The sequence below is a fragment of the Patella vulgata genome, chromosome 4 (assembly GCF_932274485.2).
Source record: "Patella vulgata chromosome 4, xgPatVulg1.2, whole genome shotgun sequence".
NCBI classification, from domain to species: Eukaryota; Metazoa; Mollusca; class Gastropoda; family Patellidae; genus Patella; species Patella vulgata.
In genome coordinates, this window is record NC_065882.2 from 50,058,287 (window position 1) to 50,076,633 (window position 18,347).

General features: G+C 36.3%; 1 protein-coding gene across 1 annotated transcript; it reads left to right on the forward strand.

Annotated features, from left to right (window-relative positions):
• Positions 1-185: 185 nt before the first annotated feature.
• LOC126819753 (uncharacterized) lies at positions 186-16,431 on the forward strand. The gene is made up of 25 exons (XM_056100617.1): positions 186-421; positions 593-742; positions 1,008-1,209; positions 1,324-1,925; positions 2,038-2,190; positions 2,294-2,821; positions 3,083-3,426; positions 3,597-3,779; positions 3,912-4,173; positions 4,365-4,512; positions 4,678-4,935; positions 5,063-5,323; positions 5,751-5,991; positions 6,127-6,334; positions 6,465-12,509; positions 12,690-13,028; positions 13,155-13,320; positions 13,480-13,661; positions 13,785-14,068; positions 14,271-14,418; positions 14,553-14,676; positions 14,831-15,084; positions 15,249-15,551; positions 16,038-16,088; positions 16,308-16,431. Exons 1-25 carry the CDS (start codon positions 224-226, stop codon positions 16,314-16,316), a joined length of 11,643 nt encoding a protein of 3,880 aa, XP_055956592.1. The 5' UTR covers positions 186-223; the 3' UTR covers positions 16,317-16,431.
• Positions 16,432-18,347: the final 1,916 nt, after the last annotated feature.

Below are 18,347 nucleotides of genomic sequence, written 5' to 3' on the forward strand. Positions count from 1 at the left end.
AATGAAACATTTGTTAGTAAAATAAATTTGAACTGGAGTTCATACGATTTGAATTCTGCACAAATTCAGTTAATACATTTTCTTTTATTTAAAGACCCTGTGTGTAATTTTAGCGCTGCAGAACCCCTTCAATAAATATTAAAGTATCTGCTATAAAGTAGTTTATTTTCTATATTTGCAGTTAAGAAACGTGCAAGTTTTCCAATCAGATCCTAGCGAGGCCATGCGACCAATTGACAACTCAGAATTCAGAATGGCTCTCGAAGCTAACACCTTGAGATTCGCCTTCCAAGATGGTGCCGTAGAAGAGCTGTGCCCAGTTGAGGGTGATAGGCCATGGATATTGAACATCAAAAGAGGTATCCTTTCAACTTTCCAGAACACTATGGATGCATTTGAAACTGACCAATCTGTCCATGAGGTAAAAATTCAAATACATTACATGTTTATTCTTATTTGTATAATTTGAAATAACACGTTAGACTCTAGTCAGTCCTGGAGTCAACAGTTTATATAACTGATTTTTGTTAAAAAAAAGATTAAAGAAATCACAATATTCAAAGAGTGAAATGAACGTATCTTTGTTTTCTAGGCTGATGTAACAGGGAAGTGTATGACTCAGTATAAAAGCTCTAAAAACTGGTACACGACAACTATAACTAAATCCAAGAATTTATTAGGTTGTATGGATAGACAAAACTACAGAAGTGTTATCCAAGCTATGCCTTATAGAGTTCCATCTGTAAGTTTTATCTCAAATAAAATACCAATACAAATATACATAATATACAATAATGATAAAATATACGTTCCAGTCAGTTTGTTTAATTTGTTAATCCCTTTCTATATTAAAATGGAGAAGGCTATTGTGCTTGCTGTCTCTTTTCATAACACCTGGTATACTTTCTCTGTGGTGTGGTGATATAAATAATGTTGAATAAATTCTACATTTGTTTTAAAGAAAAATAAGGCAGTGGTTTGAGTAAATCTTGTTTGTCTTTCTGCAGGAAATCCAGTCATTACCTCTGATTAAAAGTGAACATGAATGTAACCAGGAAGTCGATAACACTGAAGCTTTTCTCAAGAACGTCATATGTAAAGAAACCCACGTTTACCGACCATTCTCAAACGAGAATAGCGGTGCCTTAACAAGAATTATCCAGAAACTGAAATATAAATCAATGAGACAAGGTGTGACAACAAGACCAGGTACACATCATCATTTTATATCATTAAAACACATTTAAAGATATTCACTCTACTATCCAAAATTCCAACAGTTGTGTTTAGCAATGTTCAAATTGTCTGCCTTCTTTATGCTAGGTTACATCACACGAAGAGCAAACATGTTTTTCGAACACGCCAAAGAGCCAGTGTCATCTGAGATGCAACGAAAGGATGTTGAAAGAAAACTTCAAGAAATATGCCATGCTACAAGCTCAGACATTAGACCACAGGTACCAATGATGTTTTCTGAACTTGTTCATTTGCTGAGAAACCTAAACACAGTTACAATGAGAGACATCTACATACAAGTTACCAGTGGTTCCATATGTAGTGGTAATATGGAAAGAACCAAGAAATTCTTCCTTGACGCCATCCCAATGGTCAGTACCAGCAGCTCTGTTGAAATGATGAAAGAACTATTGATGAACAAGGAAATCACAGGACTCGTTGCTGAAATGTGGATTAACACCCTCGCTTTTATTCAGGCACCAACCAGAGAAATGTTGGCCAATGCCAAGGATATTCTTCGTATGAACAGCATTCAAGAAAAGGCCATGCTCCCAGTATCTTCTTTGGTAAACAATTTCTGTACCAAGACACCTGGCTGCTCTGACATGATGGAAGTCAGTGACATCATTGAAATCTTCGAAACCAGTTTGGGAAGTGGATGCTATGTTCGCGATAGCAATCTGGAAAAGGTAACACCAATTATCCATTTTAATTCTAATAATTTAATTTCTTTTCATGAAAATAATAACAATAATATTCTTATATCTACAAATATACACGTTATTGAATACACTTTTATAGGCCCTGAGAACTCTCCGAGCAATTGGAAACGCTGGACACAGCAACACAATTGGATCTACTGTCTTGAGCAACTGCTTCAAAAGAGCATCTAACCCAATGGAAATAAAAGTTGCTGCCCTTGAAGCTTTCCGACGATTACCATGCTCAGCGGATGTAAGTATTAAATTATACTTTCAAAATTTTATAGAGATCAAAAATGTAATGTATCAAACAAAAGGCGTATCTTATTACATGACTTTTTTTTCTTGTTTTACAGAGAAGTGGACCAATGACGATATTCAGAGATAGATCGGAAGACTCTGAATTGAGAATCGCCGCTTACCAAGCTGTCATGCGATGCCCAAGTGAAGATATTATTAACATAGTTAAATCAACATTGGAATCAGAAGATGCTAATCAAGTTGGTTCATTTGTTTGGTCTCATCTAACTAATTTGATGGAAACATCCAATCCACACAAACAGAACATCAGATTTATCCTTGAAGATGCTCGTCTGAAGAAAGAATTCAACATGGAAAAGCTGAAATATTCTAGAAACTACGAGGGGTCTTTTATGTTAGAGAAAATCAACACCGGTGCTATGGTTGAAAGCAACATCATCTGGTCTTCAAAATCTTTTATTCCAAGATCTGCTAACCTAAACTTGACTGTTGACCTTTTCGGTAATTCCGTAAACCTCATGGATATGGGAGGTCGTATTGAAGGTTTGGAATATTTGTTAGAAACTTACCTTGGACCACTTGGATATTTTGGTGAAAAGAGTTCATCCAAATCTGTTGCTAAGGTAATCATCTTATTTTGAAAAGAAAATCTGATCTCTCATTTGTTTTACATTTCTTTTCCCATTACATTAATTCAATTGTTTTACATTTCTTTATCTAGAACATTAATTGAAACAAGTAAATGTATCTATATTTGCTTAATTTACAGTTTATGTTATAGTTTATTATTACAGATGGTTGTGAATATTAAGGCATGTGTTATGAAATGTATATATTATATCTCACATCCTTTTTTTAAATATTAAATTGTATTTCAATTACAGAGCAAGGCTAAACTTGACCAACTCAGAGGTTCTATGTATATGAGAATGTTTGGTAACGAAATGGCTTTCACACACTTCCAAGGTCTTGATTCACTACCTAAAATGAAGAGCCTGAATTTCGAAGATATCCTCAAAAAATTGTCTAATAAGCATGACCTTTCCTTCACCCAGAGCTTCATGTTTTTGGACAGCAGTATTATCGTTCCTACTTCGTCTGGCATGCCTCTTAATCTCACTGTCAATGGTGTCGCAACCGTAGATATGAAAGCATCAGGTGAAATGAGATTAAATAAATTGACCGCCAACCCATCAAGACTCCAAATCGAAGGAACTATTGAACCAAGGTAAATGTTGTTTTAAATTTTAAAAAGAATACTTTTTACAATTACAAGAGACTAAGGAGTTATCGCAAATTTATAGTTAGGGGACCTAATGCATCGACATTCCTTTTATCCATTCATGTTTTATTTGTACATTAAACCTACTTTATTTTTATATACGTTTGTCTTTGTAGTGGTGCTGTAGCTATCACTGGATGTATGAGTGTTGATGCCTACGTCACAAAATCTGGACTAAGAATGACAAGCACACTTCACTCAAGCACTGCAGCTAAAGGAAGCATCTTGGTCCACGGAGGAAAGATAATGAAAGTTGAATTCGATATGCCACAGGATAAAATGGAAATTTTAGACGTCAAGTAAGTACAATAAATTGAAACAACTATCTACACGTCGTTACTTCTTTTATGTTAAAAGTTCAGATAGCTAACTATTTCTTATACTTAACAATCAATGAATTACCCATTAAGTTCTTTTTTTCATCTTTCTAGGACCGCTTTCTTCACCGTCCATGGCGATATTGAGAAAGAACAGACCATGGTCACTGATAACCGAAAGGTAGCAACGGTCTGTACTGGATCTCGCATGGCCAAGGTAACTGGATTGGAATTGTGTGGAGAAATTAGCTTCCCAAACGCCTCCATGAAGGCCGATGCCCCCTACTTCCCATTCACTGGGCCAGTTGGAGTCAGTCTGACTTTGCACAAGCGTGACAGCCATATTGGATATCGACTTCTGGCTAAGAAAACACAGGTAAGCATAAATACTATCTTTGTGAGCATCTTGTGTTAATGATGAAATAAAATCCTGAAAATAATGTTTCTTTTCTTTTGGTTTCATTTACCTAATGTTAGCATTTTGAATACCAGCACTGTATCTAAATACATTTCGCCGCATTTTTTGACCATGTTGAATACCAATTATATCATGTGCTAATATTTCAGAGTCCATCAACCAATGTTGTTCAGTTGGCTCTTGATACACCGGGATCCAAGATTGATCGTGATATGTCTTTTGATTTTATCCTTGACACAAAAAATAATGATATGGAAGTAAGAATGAGATCTCCATGGGTCCAAGCTGTCAGTAAAGGTATGGATTGCATATTCATTTATAACTACAAAGATCGTTGAATTGATCTTTAGTTAATTTTTTAAGTCAAGCAAAGTTGTCAGGAATTTTGCAAAAGATTTTATTTATGTAGCATCCATTTATTTGTAAATTATTTTTATTTGTAATCCTCTGTTTATTTAATAGGTGTGTTCAAAAACAAAGATAATTTGAAATCATTCAACGGCCACGTATCATACAATAATGCCAAGGTTTTGATAATCGATGCCGATACAAAAGTCATGGAGGATGGATCACGTATCACATATACACCAAACATTGTCATTGTTCGACCTAAAATGGATAAATACAAGATGGACGGTAAAGTTACTATTAATGGCATGGAAAATGTTATTGTTGATCTTACCATGGATCCATCAGAAGCCAAGAAAATGAACATCAAATGTAAGCATGAGACTGTTATTTTTTGATTACATAAATAATCTCAAATTTGACATCTTCCCTCTCAAAGTAAATTCTTTTCCTCATAACGTATAATTTACTAAAGACATTACTGTATGCTTTATTATAGTTGTTGGAACAAATATCAAGGGGGAGAAGAGTATAAGTGGTAGTGTGAATTACGGAAGAGGAGTCTATTCTATCATAGCTAGTTTACTTCACGATTATAGTTCATCATCATTAAAACTAATCCCAAACTTCGAGCTTAAGACACCATCATCATCTTTGGCTACCATTTCTGGAAGCTGTGAATACAAAGAAGATAAAAGGTTGATTGCTGATATAAATATTGCCCTGGATACTCTGATGAAGAAACCAATCAGTTTCAGCTGTAAGTAAATGCAATGTAATGATATGGGGTTTAATGCCTTACTGTTCTTCTCCGATTGTGCTAATGCAATGTGCTATGCGTTGTGCCTCACCGTGTCTTCTTTCCTGCACCACTCGAATTTGGGATCCACACCGGAAAATCCCGATGAACATTCTCGGCCAACGCTGGGATCGAACACGGGACATTCAGGTTAGCGAGCTAAAACCAGCAAGTAAAATAAGATATTACGTGTTTTACTTTCATAATCCCTTTCGACGGTTTTACTACGTTTTGAAAGAACAGTACATGAACTCTCACCTCTTAAATAGCGACGACAGCTAAATGGACTGTTATATCCCTTATACATGTATATCCCCGCGCGGAATTCCATAAATGAGGATATTCGACATAAATTGATAGAGATTTATTTATGATTTGCATATTACAGGTAACATAAACCGGGTAGCTCGAAAGAATAAACAAGTGAAATACCTCGCTGATCTGGTCTTAAACTCGAAACTCATCACAATGAAAGTTGATGGTCTTGTTGATAGAAAAAGGTCCGGAAGCACAGCCTCACGATTGATTATTGACTACAATATTCCAAAATCTAAGAAGAATAAGATAACACTGAACAGTAAATACAGTGATAGAAGTACTAAGACCCTGAACAAAATTACCTGGAATAGGTAAGTATTAAGATAAGGATTTTACGAAACTATGAAAGAATCAACAATATTTGTAAGCATTTCACTGTTATGGATATTTATACAGTATGTTACACTCACAGAAAGATTTTAAAAATTCAAAAAATGTTTTTTCAGCAACCTTGATGTTAAACAAAACCCAGAATACAACTTCAATTCAAACATTGATTTGTCTCACAACATCCGACATACCGAAGGAACTGTTAACTTTAAGTATGGTGTTAGCCCCAAAAACCATTTCCGCCTAGAAACTAATGCTGATCATAAGGGATCCATGAAGAGAGCCTCTGTAGCGATGAAGAGCAGGGCTATTATCCGACCTTTGGTAAGTAATTTATCTGTATAGAACTAAATATTTTAAGCCTGAAATATTAAGAAGTAATTATTCAGAATTTTTCATAAAGCCAATCTTTTGTGGGTATATTTTTATTCTGTATTCTTTATTCCTTTTTCAGGATATTGATGTACAAATTAATGGTGACCACAAACACAGCAATGGTCATTTAGTTTCCGGTTTAAAAATGCTTTATGGCGAAGGAAAAGCTATTGAAACCAGTCTTCGTCTGAAGGATGACAGTAAGAAAACCACCAAAATGGGAGGGGAATGGACCTTGGCCTACCCCGGGAAAAACATCATCATTACATCTGGTCTTGCCCAAGCATCCAAAAAAGAAATGCAACACACCATCAACTTGAAAATGGAAAATGGCCACTCGTCTAGTATCATCAGTACATACAAACGACCACGACAAGAGAACTACGAAGTTTCATCTGAAATTAATCTCCACGGCATGAAACCGCTTGTCATCTCTGGAAATACGAACCTTAACCTCAAGAATTTCAAACTTGGTGGCCAGGTAGATTATGCTGGGGAGACATACAGCATTAATTCTGTGTCAAAATATTCACCTAAGGAACCACAAGGTAAGATGACTTTGGACGTTGTCTATCCTTCGCACCATATTAATGTAGTCGTAGACGGTGGCCGAATAGGCGATCAGTATACTGGTAATTTGAACACTAAGTGGAATGCCGACAAAGTTTCATTGAAAGGTGAAATGAATATCAAGTCCCTTATAGATTTGGACGGCGTCATTGCCTTGAAATTCCCATCTAGAACCATGGAATTGAACTTCAAGCACAGTGGTATGGACAATTACATTTCACATGCAGACCTATCCTGGAGTCCACGTGACAAAATCAACGTAGATTTAACCTTTGGACACAATATTAATGTAGAGGAGAGGAACATCGCTAGTACTATAAGCATATCAACACCATTCGAATTTCTACCAATGGTTACAGCTAATTTAGAGTACACCAGTGATGCCAGTAAATACAGCACTAGCAGTTTGTTTAACTGGGGTAAAGGCCGAGATCAAATATCGTCTAACCTGTCCATCATGAAGCCCGTCTCTTTACGCCACATTGACTTAAGTTGGCGAGCCACCTCGCCTTTTACTAGTTTCAAACGAATGGCTGCCGAAATAACCCACGACGCTGACAACAAAATAAACACCATTGTCAAAGGGTCTATTGGTAACACAAATGGCGAACTTAGCTTAAGTGGAAAGGACATGAGTGACAGTTACAAGACCGACCTCGGAGGAAAGTTAGAACTTAAATCCAACATTCGTAACTACGAAACTGTTAGTCTAGAAGGTAAAGCAACATATGCTGATAACAAATACCAGAGCAACTTGGTTTTAGATAGAAATGGTGATCGATATCTTTATGATATCGACATGACCTTGTTCTTAAGCGGCTGGCAGATGCAATCTAATGGTAACTTAGTGGTTGCCGTACCAAATTTCCGTATAAAGAACAACTGGAATCATCGCCATACACTTAGCGACATCCAATCTACGATGTCATCCGAATGGGGAAATAGAAACAAAGTTTATATCAGTCTTACAGCTCTAAATCATTTGGCTTTAACACGTAAAATAAATGGTGACCTAAAAGTTCAAACCCCTTGGGAAGCTATTCGAGACATCGAATTGAATGCTGAACACGAGCTTGCTAGTGGTTTCTTCTCTGGTGTTTCTACGTTGAAAAAGAACCGAAATGAAGTTGGCTCATACAGACTGAATTATAAAATGGGGGATACTAACGGAGATATGGACTTCATCCTTACCAACCCCTACACTGAAGATTTAGGTGGCAAGCTGAACTTTAAAGCTGGTTCTTTCCCTATAACTGGCCATGCTGAATTATCATGGGCTCCTAGACAAACCATAACCACAGATGGTACATTCTCTTTTACCAACGACTTCGATCTTGACACAACACTGCGTGTGACATCGCCTTTCACAACATTGAGTTCAGTCGTCATTAAAGCTTCTAACAAAGACGTCAATGGCCAAATGGTTATCTCGACAGCCAATATAGAATACGGTTCTAGAAAATCCATCGATTTGGATTCACGTGTTCGATACGGTAACAACAAAGAAATTACTCTGAAAATGAAAACACCACATCCAGATTTCCGTTCCATCGACTCACATGTTTCATTTGCTAAATCTGCATATGAAATCGACACCAAAGCAGACCTTGAAGTTCTCCCTGTCTTTGGTAAATTTTCCTCGATGTTCAATGCCAAATGGGCTTCTGATATCTTAGCTAAATTAAGAATGGATACACCTTTCTCTAGTTTCCCTTACCTCCGAATTGAAGCTGCCAGTAGTGAAGATAATAATGGAAGACACTCACGAATTGAAACTGAATATTCTCCAAGGCAACTAGTGAGCCTGATTTCTTCATACAAAATGGATGGACCAATTCCAGCCATATTGGACGTTAGCCTTACAACACCATATGAGTATTTGGAAAACGTTGGGGCATCAATGACACATAAAAACGAAAACAGCAACATGCAAACTCATGCTGAAATCCGCTATGCACCCTATAAAATGGTCGAAGGAGACTGGTCACTGAACTGGGGCAAAGATCTAGAAGGAATTCTTGTCGTCAAAACACCATTTGATCAATATGAAAATACAAAACTATCATACAGACAGCAAGGTGACTTATCAGATTTCTCCAGTCATTCTGAGATTGAAGCTCTGAAAAAGAAAATGGATGCCGATTTATCGTTCTCTTTGGGACGAAAACCGAGTGCTAAATTAATTTTCCACACGCCTTTTGACGGTCTAGAAGAATTTAAGGCACAGGCTGAAATGAGAGGCAGTTGGAATCAACTCCGCATGACTTCAACAATTAATTATGGCCGATCCCAGGAAATTGAGGCAAGACTCAGAAACTCAATGTCAAGCGGACGCATGGATGCCAATTTCCTTCTGAAAACCCCATTTTTCGATACCTTGAAACTGAACATTGATCATGATGGTAGCCTCAGTAAATTCACTAACAAGTTTACATCAAGTCTTGGTCGTCGTTATGCCTTCAATACAGATGCGTCATTCACCATGGCACTACCCAACATCGATGTCGTTGGAACTGTAGATTACAGATTACCAGTAGATACCAGAGTTACTACGGTTACCCTTCACAAGGATGGGGAATGGGACAACATGAATGCACACTTGACGGGTGCTTGTAACGGACAAGAGATTGCAATTAGGGGTAATATGAAGGCTCGTGGTAGTATAGAAAGCTCTATCACTATCGCTACCCCCTTTACTGAGGATATTGTTTTGTCAATCGACCACAATGGGGACATTAAAGATTTCTCTACCAAGGTATCTGCCAATATTGGCACTGATTACATCGTCACATCAGAAACAACATTCAACCTTGAATTACCAATCATGAACATGAGACAGAATTTGAACTACCGTTATGCCGGAGAAGGACAAGAAATAAACATCGTTTCAAACACTGAAGGACCTTGGGAGAACTTTAAATGGAATTTAGCTACATTTGTAGATGGTTCTGAATATTCTACTTCAGGAAACATGAAATCATCCAGCCCAATCCTAGCATCGATAACTATCAATACACCAATCAGGGACTACCGTGAAATGTCCGCAGTTGTTAAGCACAGTGGTGACATGAATAGATTCGGCTCATCTGTAAGTGTACAGTTCATGGATGGCCAGAAGGTCGAAGGTAATGTCAACTTTTACGCCAACGGAATGAATAGAATCGATGCATCAGCTGTGATCACCACACCATTCCAGAATTATGAAAACATTGAATATAAGTACATCCAAAATATTGATGACAACAGTTTATCTTGTCATGGAGAGATATCATACGGTTATTCTAAACAGATTGTTGCAGATTTGAATGCTTCCATCTCTCCCAAACTTAGTGGCAGTATCGTTGTAACCACCCCATTCGCCGATTTCAGAAATAACAGAATATCAATAAGCGGGAAAGGTTCTTCGTCTAATTTCCAAGCCGATGGCGAGGTTGAACTCTACGGCGAAATGTTAAATGTTGAATCTATTTTCTCTCATGGTACAGACACTAATGGACGATTTACTTTACTAGCAACATCTGCAAATGTAAAGGATATTACAGTTGCGTTCAACAAAATAGGTGATCTTAACGACTTTGCTTGTACCAGTAAAGTTACGTATGGAGGAACAGATGTTCTGGATGGACGAGTTGCTGGACGATTTATTGATGATGATAAATCATTATCTCTCAATATCAAGAATCCCTACACAGAAACAATTGATGCCACTATCCGACACAACGGCAAAATGTTGAACTGTACTACTACCATAGATGCTTCAATTGGCAGTGGTTCATCTGTTCACAGCGAGACAACTGTAAAATCTAACCCAAGAAGTTTCCATGTGGCAGTTGATAATAGTTACACTTTATCTGGCGAGACAGAGAAAGCTGGAGCATATCTTAAAACTGAAGGAGATTTAGTCGAAAACAGAGTGGAATATGGAGTCAAATATAACGACAAAGCTGTCGATGGTTCAGTTGCATATGACTTTAAGAGAGGTATTTCAATTGACGCTTTATTGACTACACCATATGTTGACTTCAGAAATCTTGCTTTCCACTTTAAACATGCTGGAAAAGCTGAAAAATTCAACACCCAATCACATTTAAGATACATGGACGGACAAGAAGTTGGTACTAAATTGGTCTTCTATCGATACATGTGGAGAACCGTAACGACGACCCTTGAGATCAATACACCATTCACTAACTTGGAAACTTCCAAACTTTCGTATGAACACAACTTTAACGATAATTCTATGTCTTCCAAAGCCGTTATGGATTATGGTCTACGACAAAAGATTTCTGGAGAGGCAAGTGTGACTTTGGGACCCAAATATACCGTTGATTTGAATATTGAAACACCATTTTCTGGATATGAAACTGTTGTATATTCTGGATCTGCTGAAAACCAAAATCATCGTTACTCAACTGAAGCGAGTTTTAAATTGGGAAATTACACTGCTTATACAATGAATGCTGATTTAAACTTGAAACGTCATCCATTCACCGGGAGTCTTAGAATGTACACTCCAATCTCCCAACTAAAGAATGTTGACCTCTCCTTCTCACATTTCGGCGATTTGAAGAACCTCAAATCTTCTGGAAAGTTTGATACACCAATTACTGGAACTGTCAGTGGGGAAGCTACTTTAGACTTTACATCTCCATACGTTCTAGATGGCTCGCTGTCGCTAAAGAGCAGCCTGTCAAACATGGACAATCTTGAAATTGCTGTTCAAAATACTGAATCTGGCGACGAACATCGATCACATATTATGTTCGGATGGCAAACTGATCAACAAATTACCCTGGATGGTGGATACACAAGTTCCGATAGACTGTATAGCAAACAATACAGTGGTGATTTCTCTATGGTCACACCATTCGAAACCATTCATTCAGTTAATTTAAGAAGTACATTGAACAACGATGCCCAAAAGTACACAGGCAAGGTCGAAGCCGACTATAATGGAGATACTCTTCTTGATGTTGGAACCGAATACATGTATGGTGATAGTTATCACAGTTCAGTAACAATGCACAAACCAAGACCAATCGAAGCTACAATGAGTGGCCAGTACAATGACAAAGAACTAAATGCGGATATATTTGTCAACTGGAATAGAGACGAACCAAACAGTAACATCCGTTTGTTGGCTGCTAGTCAATTTGGCGACAGCAAGGAACTGAACATAAGAGTGGTGAACCCAATGAGGACAGTTGCCATGAAGGGTTCTTATCATGGAAACAGCTATTTAACAAAGAGCCAAGGGGAATTTGCATGGGATGAGCAGTTGGGCCGTAAAATCTTCTACGATTTCGATATGTCTGACAGTAGTCGTCGATACAAAACTATGTACGATGCATCATTCAAACTTGGAACACCAAGCCGAACAATGCAAACAAGAGGAGGTTACAGTTCTACTAAGAGTGTCAAAACCATTGACGCCGCCTTCTTGTGGGATGCTGAAAGAGATACTTCAAAACAAATCGGTATCAAAGGAAACTGCATGCCAGGTGACAATAAACACAAGGCTGATGTTACCATTACCTTACCTAACAATCAACAGGTAAGTTACATATTTATGATATATTCCTTAAAACTTATTTATTCATGTTTCTGGGATATTCGAATCGTTACTGAAATGGTTACAGGTATTGGCGTATCTGCATATTTCTAACTCTGGCATATTTGAATCGATACTGATTTAGCTGTAAACAGTGGTATATCAATATATTTCTATTTCTAGGACATTCGAATTGGTACTGAAATGACTGTAGATAGTGGTAGAACTCTTTTTGACGGAAAGACTGAATTCTCTTACTCACCTGATTCAAGAAAAACCCTGGTTCTGACCTCAAATGTTCAAGATGTTTCTTATGACAGAAACCACAACAACTACAGCCTTTCTCTTGGTATTCGACACCCATACACCAACACTGATGTTCAATTCACATCTCATATTGGTAGTTCCAGTGAGAAATACGCCTCTGGTATGCAGATGCAGTACTTGACCGCCTCAAGAAAACGAATCAACATGGCTCTTCTCGGAGACATTGACAGACTTCGACAACAAATCAATCTCCAGGTATTTAAAGACATTATTAATAGTTCAACAGGTTAAGTTTTTTTTTAACTTCAATTAAAAAATGATGAATTGTTCGTAATCATTTTAAAGTTTTACAGTCCTTAATAACACTTGCTTTATCCACAGATTGTCAGTCCACTAAAGAATTTAGACGTCAGTGGTGAAGTAAAAAGTATGGAACCATACCAGGTTGTTTTTAACAGCCGTATTAATGGTGAACCTTCTGCAGTCGCCGCCGTTTCCATTGATAGCGAAACCAGATCCTTCCAATTTGAATCCAACTATGACATAAGTAGGTTTAGTTCACAATATTTGTTATTATTCTCAAAGAGTGTATTTCCATAAATACGCTTTATAAGATAATATCGGAAAACAGAACCCCTTTTATCACTATTCGTTTTAAACCAGATACATTTTTAAAATATTTTTGTTTTCTACTTTTCTCATATAGATGACTTTTCCAATATGTTCCACTTTGATGCTCATGTAGTAAATGATAGTGCTATTAGAACTGAATTATATTTGGATGGTAGAGCCCACAGAAATTTGTTTTCCGATGGCATTATCCTCAAGAGGAACAGAATTGTTGAATATAGTATGAAATGGAGGCCAGAGATGTTTAGCGAATTCAAGGTAAAATTTGTTGTTTTTTTATTAAAATTAAAATCATGGTAATGTTTAATTAATCAATTTCTGTATTTATACTTAAAAGATGTTATTTTTATTTTCAATTTATATGTATTGCCTCACTTTCAGAACTACGCCACTGAACAACAAAGACGTTTCCGTGCCGATGCAAGTGCTGCTTTTGATGAAGTCGTAGAACATGTTGGAAATGAAATTAGTTACAAATACCGAGCTATTGCTGGTGCTGTTGATGAAGAAATTCGTCCATTTGTTGATATGGTTTTACGAGAAATAATGGATTTGGAAGAACGTATGACCCAAATCCGAAGTCATTTACGACAGCTTCATTATGATAATGTTTGGTATATGAGATCAATGGGGGATTACGCAGAAACTTCTTTCCTGGAAGCTTTGTAAGTCAGATTTCCAGTGATCATTCATTACACTTCCACCACTTCTTTGCGTATAAATAGATAATCTTAGCCAGTACAATTTTTATAATTATATTCGTCCAGATTAAGAGTCAATATTTAAAGATTTTTAAAAAATGAGAAATATAGTTTGGTCAAATATGCTACTACGAAGAATAAATATATCTCTTTTTGTCTTTCATAGGGATTCATATAGCCAGTTAATTGAATCATTTAATCAGTTCTACACAGCAAAATTAGACAGCATCTTACATTATCTTGAAGAGATGAAATCATATCCAGTTAAAGAAATATATGAAACAGCTGTAACTAATGTTGTATCACAACTTGAGGTAAGTTCAGGCCTTGCTATCTCTTACGTTACACGGCTGCATTTCTTTCCTTTTGAAGCAAAGTTTTTTCTTGTTTAATATCGTTTGCATATTGAGATGTATATATTCAATTTGATACATACCTTTTTTAACAGGAAATATTAGAAAGTAGTATGGAAATATCAGCGGAAATACTTGATGTTGTAAATGAAAAACTTAGAGAAATAGTTGAAAATTCTGGAGTACATATTAATTATTATGTTCAACAGCCTCTGTCAGGTGGGTTGAATCGAAGTTTTTATCTCGACTACCTTGTCGAATTTTCATTGTTATTTGCAATGTAATTTTGGTTTTTAGATTGATTACAATTCTTTGATATCAATTTTATTACTGTCTTTTAGATTTTAATATTTTATGGATTTTTTTTTCACAGATTATGCTAACAGCATCTATAATCATTCCAATATACAGCTAGTCCGATCCAAAGTAAATGAAATCCGAAATATGGATTTGATCGGAAAACTTAAAAATAACATCGCCGATTCAGTGAATTCATTGAGCATACCAGAAAGATATAACTCTGTTATTTATAATACAAGAGAAATAATAAATCAACAACTTGCTGATATCGTAAACAGAAAAGAAGTTAAATATATTCAAACTAGAGCCAATGACGTTTATCAAGAGGTAATACTCAAATTTTACAAAATATTTATCTTAAAGGCAATATTATATTCACTTTTCCCAGTGAATATTCAATCTGACAAGTTACAATATATTCATCAGAATAATTTGCCATCGTTGTATTGATGAAATGTAAGATATATAATATCATTGATGTCTGATTACAGGGTGTATGGGCTTACAACTATTGGAAGATCGAAGAAAATGTTGAACAAAAATTAAGAGAATTATTCAGTTTGTTGAAAGAAATCGTTGAAGTTGAAATATCCCAGTACAGAGAAAAAGTTGGATGCATCTTCAAATCCAATGTAACTGTTTACGACCCACAGAATGGTGTACTCAAGGCTGAGTTGTATCTCCCCACACCAATGTCGTCTTTGATGGATGTAGCAGGATATGGAGAAGAACTTAAAGAAATGATGAATGAATATATCCCAAGTAGAAAGTCCATTGCTCAGGTTTACAATGATGTAAGTTCTACCGTTTTTTTACTTCGATGGTCGAATTTGCAACAAATATAACTGTATTTTACCTGATGTGTTCCTATAATATATATAATAGTTCCTCGTGTATTAAATGATTATTAGCTTAGTTTGCGAATACACGGTGAAGATACAAAACGTTGACCTACAACAAAATATGTTGGCTATGTAAACTGTCCAGATGTGAGCAAGGATATCGTCTAGCTTATTTGGCATTTTGATGTCAGTTTAATGGATACAGTGGACATCTATCAGTGTTCACTTAAAGTGTTTAATCTGCCATTGGGCTATCTTCGATTTTTGTTGGGTTTTTTTTTTTATCTCACTAGAACCCAGAATTCCTAGAATCTGACTCTATCCATTGCCAATGAAGTACTAATTTAGAAAATTATCACAAATATTGCCTTAAAAGTTTCAACGTTGTTCAGATTAATTAATCTTATTTCAAGAAAATTGGTTTATTTTCTATTTCAGTATATGCCAACTATCTGGGCCCAAAATAATGAAACGACTGTGATGGAGAAGGTACGTAATTCATTATATTGATCTAGATTGTCCATCACATCAGAAATAATTTGAACTTTAATATAGAATATAAAAATGTTATTCACATACAATAATATGTAATTAGAATTATTCTGGATTATCTACCTATTAAAATGATCACTGAGTAAAAAAGTATTTAATTTAGTTTGAAAAGTAGCAATAGAGGCAACATTACGAATCTGAATTGTTCATTTATAGGTTTTATAGAGTGTAGAAGACAGAGGCGATATGTGACGAACGTCCCATTGCATCAAACATTATCGACTTCCGGTACTTTTGTTTCTTAAATTCGGATGCGTCTGCGTTTTATGTTATTATATTTTATTTGTTCTTTTACAGCCACAAAAACAAATGCGCCAACTTCGCCGACGAAAGCAGTAACTCGCAAAAGGACTTGGTACTTATCAAAACAGATTAATTGTTGATTTATTTCTTATGTAGATGTAAAAGTTTAATTTAAGTTATTACAATAAAATTATAAAGCATTAATACAGATGTCATTGTTTCTTCTGTCTCAACATTGTAATTCAACATCACTGACGATCGACTACGATGATCACTAGAATGCAGTTTTGAACATGAAATGGGGTTTATGGTCCTACTGTTCTTCCCCGACTGAGCTAATGAAAACGGGCATATGCTATACAGTGTGCTATGAGGGAAATTTTACCCGGACAGCGGCGCTATGGCCTACTCTTATATCGCATTCTAAATGACAACGTGACTTCCGAAAATAAAATGAAATGGGGCTTAACACTGGACTAATGGCCACGGACATACCCCTTGTAGTGTGCTATGAGGGAAAGTTTGCCCGGACTATGGCGCTAGGGAGCTCTCTTATTATTAATCTGATTTCAAATTTAACTGTCAACGGGATCTCGGCTTTTGTTCCACCCGAACGACTAAACACTGTTGATTGTCAGGAACTCCGTCCAGCACCATTGACAAGAGGAAACTTAGCTAGTTTCGTGAGTGAACCCGAGACTTAGTTGGCGAGCCAGAGCCTTATTCACTGATGCATACAAGCCTGTAAGCACATACACAGAACATGCTATTTAAGTTGATATCACGGTACAACGGAAGTAAGGTCTTTGCGTATATGTTTACCTAAAAGACCATCTGAACTCTTTCTCTTCATTTCAACCAGTGATGTAGGAAATAAGGGTTCCCAGGGAGCAAAAACAGTTTTCGAGCCCGCTTATGGGTAGCCATACTTTGGTCTATTTTCTAAATTTCATGCAATAAAATGAAATCTCCAATACTTGTATATACCATGTATAATTCTGACGTTGTCACTTTGAGCGTAAATATAAATCTGAAAAAAGAGGACCAATAAAATGTCGGGGTTAGTTAGTCTATGGATTCGACCATCTTGTATCTAAATTGTGTAGAAGACGTACAAAATTACAACAGGGGATATTAACTTAGAGCAAGTAGGTATAAGGCAACATCTAGTGATTTCCTATTAAATTAAATTTGTATTTCTATTTCTTGCAAAATAAATAAAATTGAAAAACTAAATATACTTGGTTACTCGTCTTAAAAGCTGTAAGCTCCAACTTTGTTATATAGTTTTGGAATTTAGGTAAAAAAAAAAAAAAAAAAAAAAAAAAAAAGCATAGCTCATGACACGGGTATATTTAAAAAGACCCAGAAGAACTAAAACTCATGTAATAGGTATTGGTATGTCTTAAAACATTTTATTCCCGGTCAAGCTCACATAGTGTAAATTCTCTGTAGAGAATAAATATTTGACGTGGGACAGAAAACTGATACTAAAAAAGAATCTAATTCTCCAGAAACTAAATCTAGACAATGCCATAAGACGTTTAACGCCCTATACTGTTCTGCTCCGATTGGGCTGTACAGTGTGCTGTTAGGGAAATTTTGCCAGGGCAGCGAATTATGGCGACCGGCTTTGCCTGCTGAGACCCCGAGGAATCTAATCGGGAATTTTATTGGCCATTTCTGCTCCCCCTCTCCCCCAAAATACCAATGCAAGATAAACTCCCTGCTTGTATTCAGTTGGATTAAAACCGGTCAAAATTAGGGCACTTTAGTGGGAAGGGGGCGGCACTTGCTAGAATGGATTTTACGTATATCTGAGCCATGGCATAACATACATTGACACTTGGTTGAGGGATCGTGATTTCGTCCTGAAGATGTGAATATGGACATAGTTAGCAACAATTATGAACTAAACGACATACCAGTAAAGAAAAACAAGTATTTTGAATA

Coding starts and splice junctions, on each gene's coding strand:
- LOC126819753 (XM_056100617.1), top strand. CDS start 224: ATGCGACCAATTGACAACTCAGAATTCAGAATGGCTCTCGAAGCTAAC. Junction 1,210..1,323: donor AGGTGTGACAACAAGACCAG/GTACACATCATC, acceptor TCTTTATGCTAG/GTTACATCACACGAAGAGCA. Junction 5,992..6,126: donor AACAAAATTACCTGGAATAG/GTAAGTATTAAG, acceptor ATGTTTTTTCAG/CAACCTTGATGTTAAACAAA.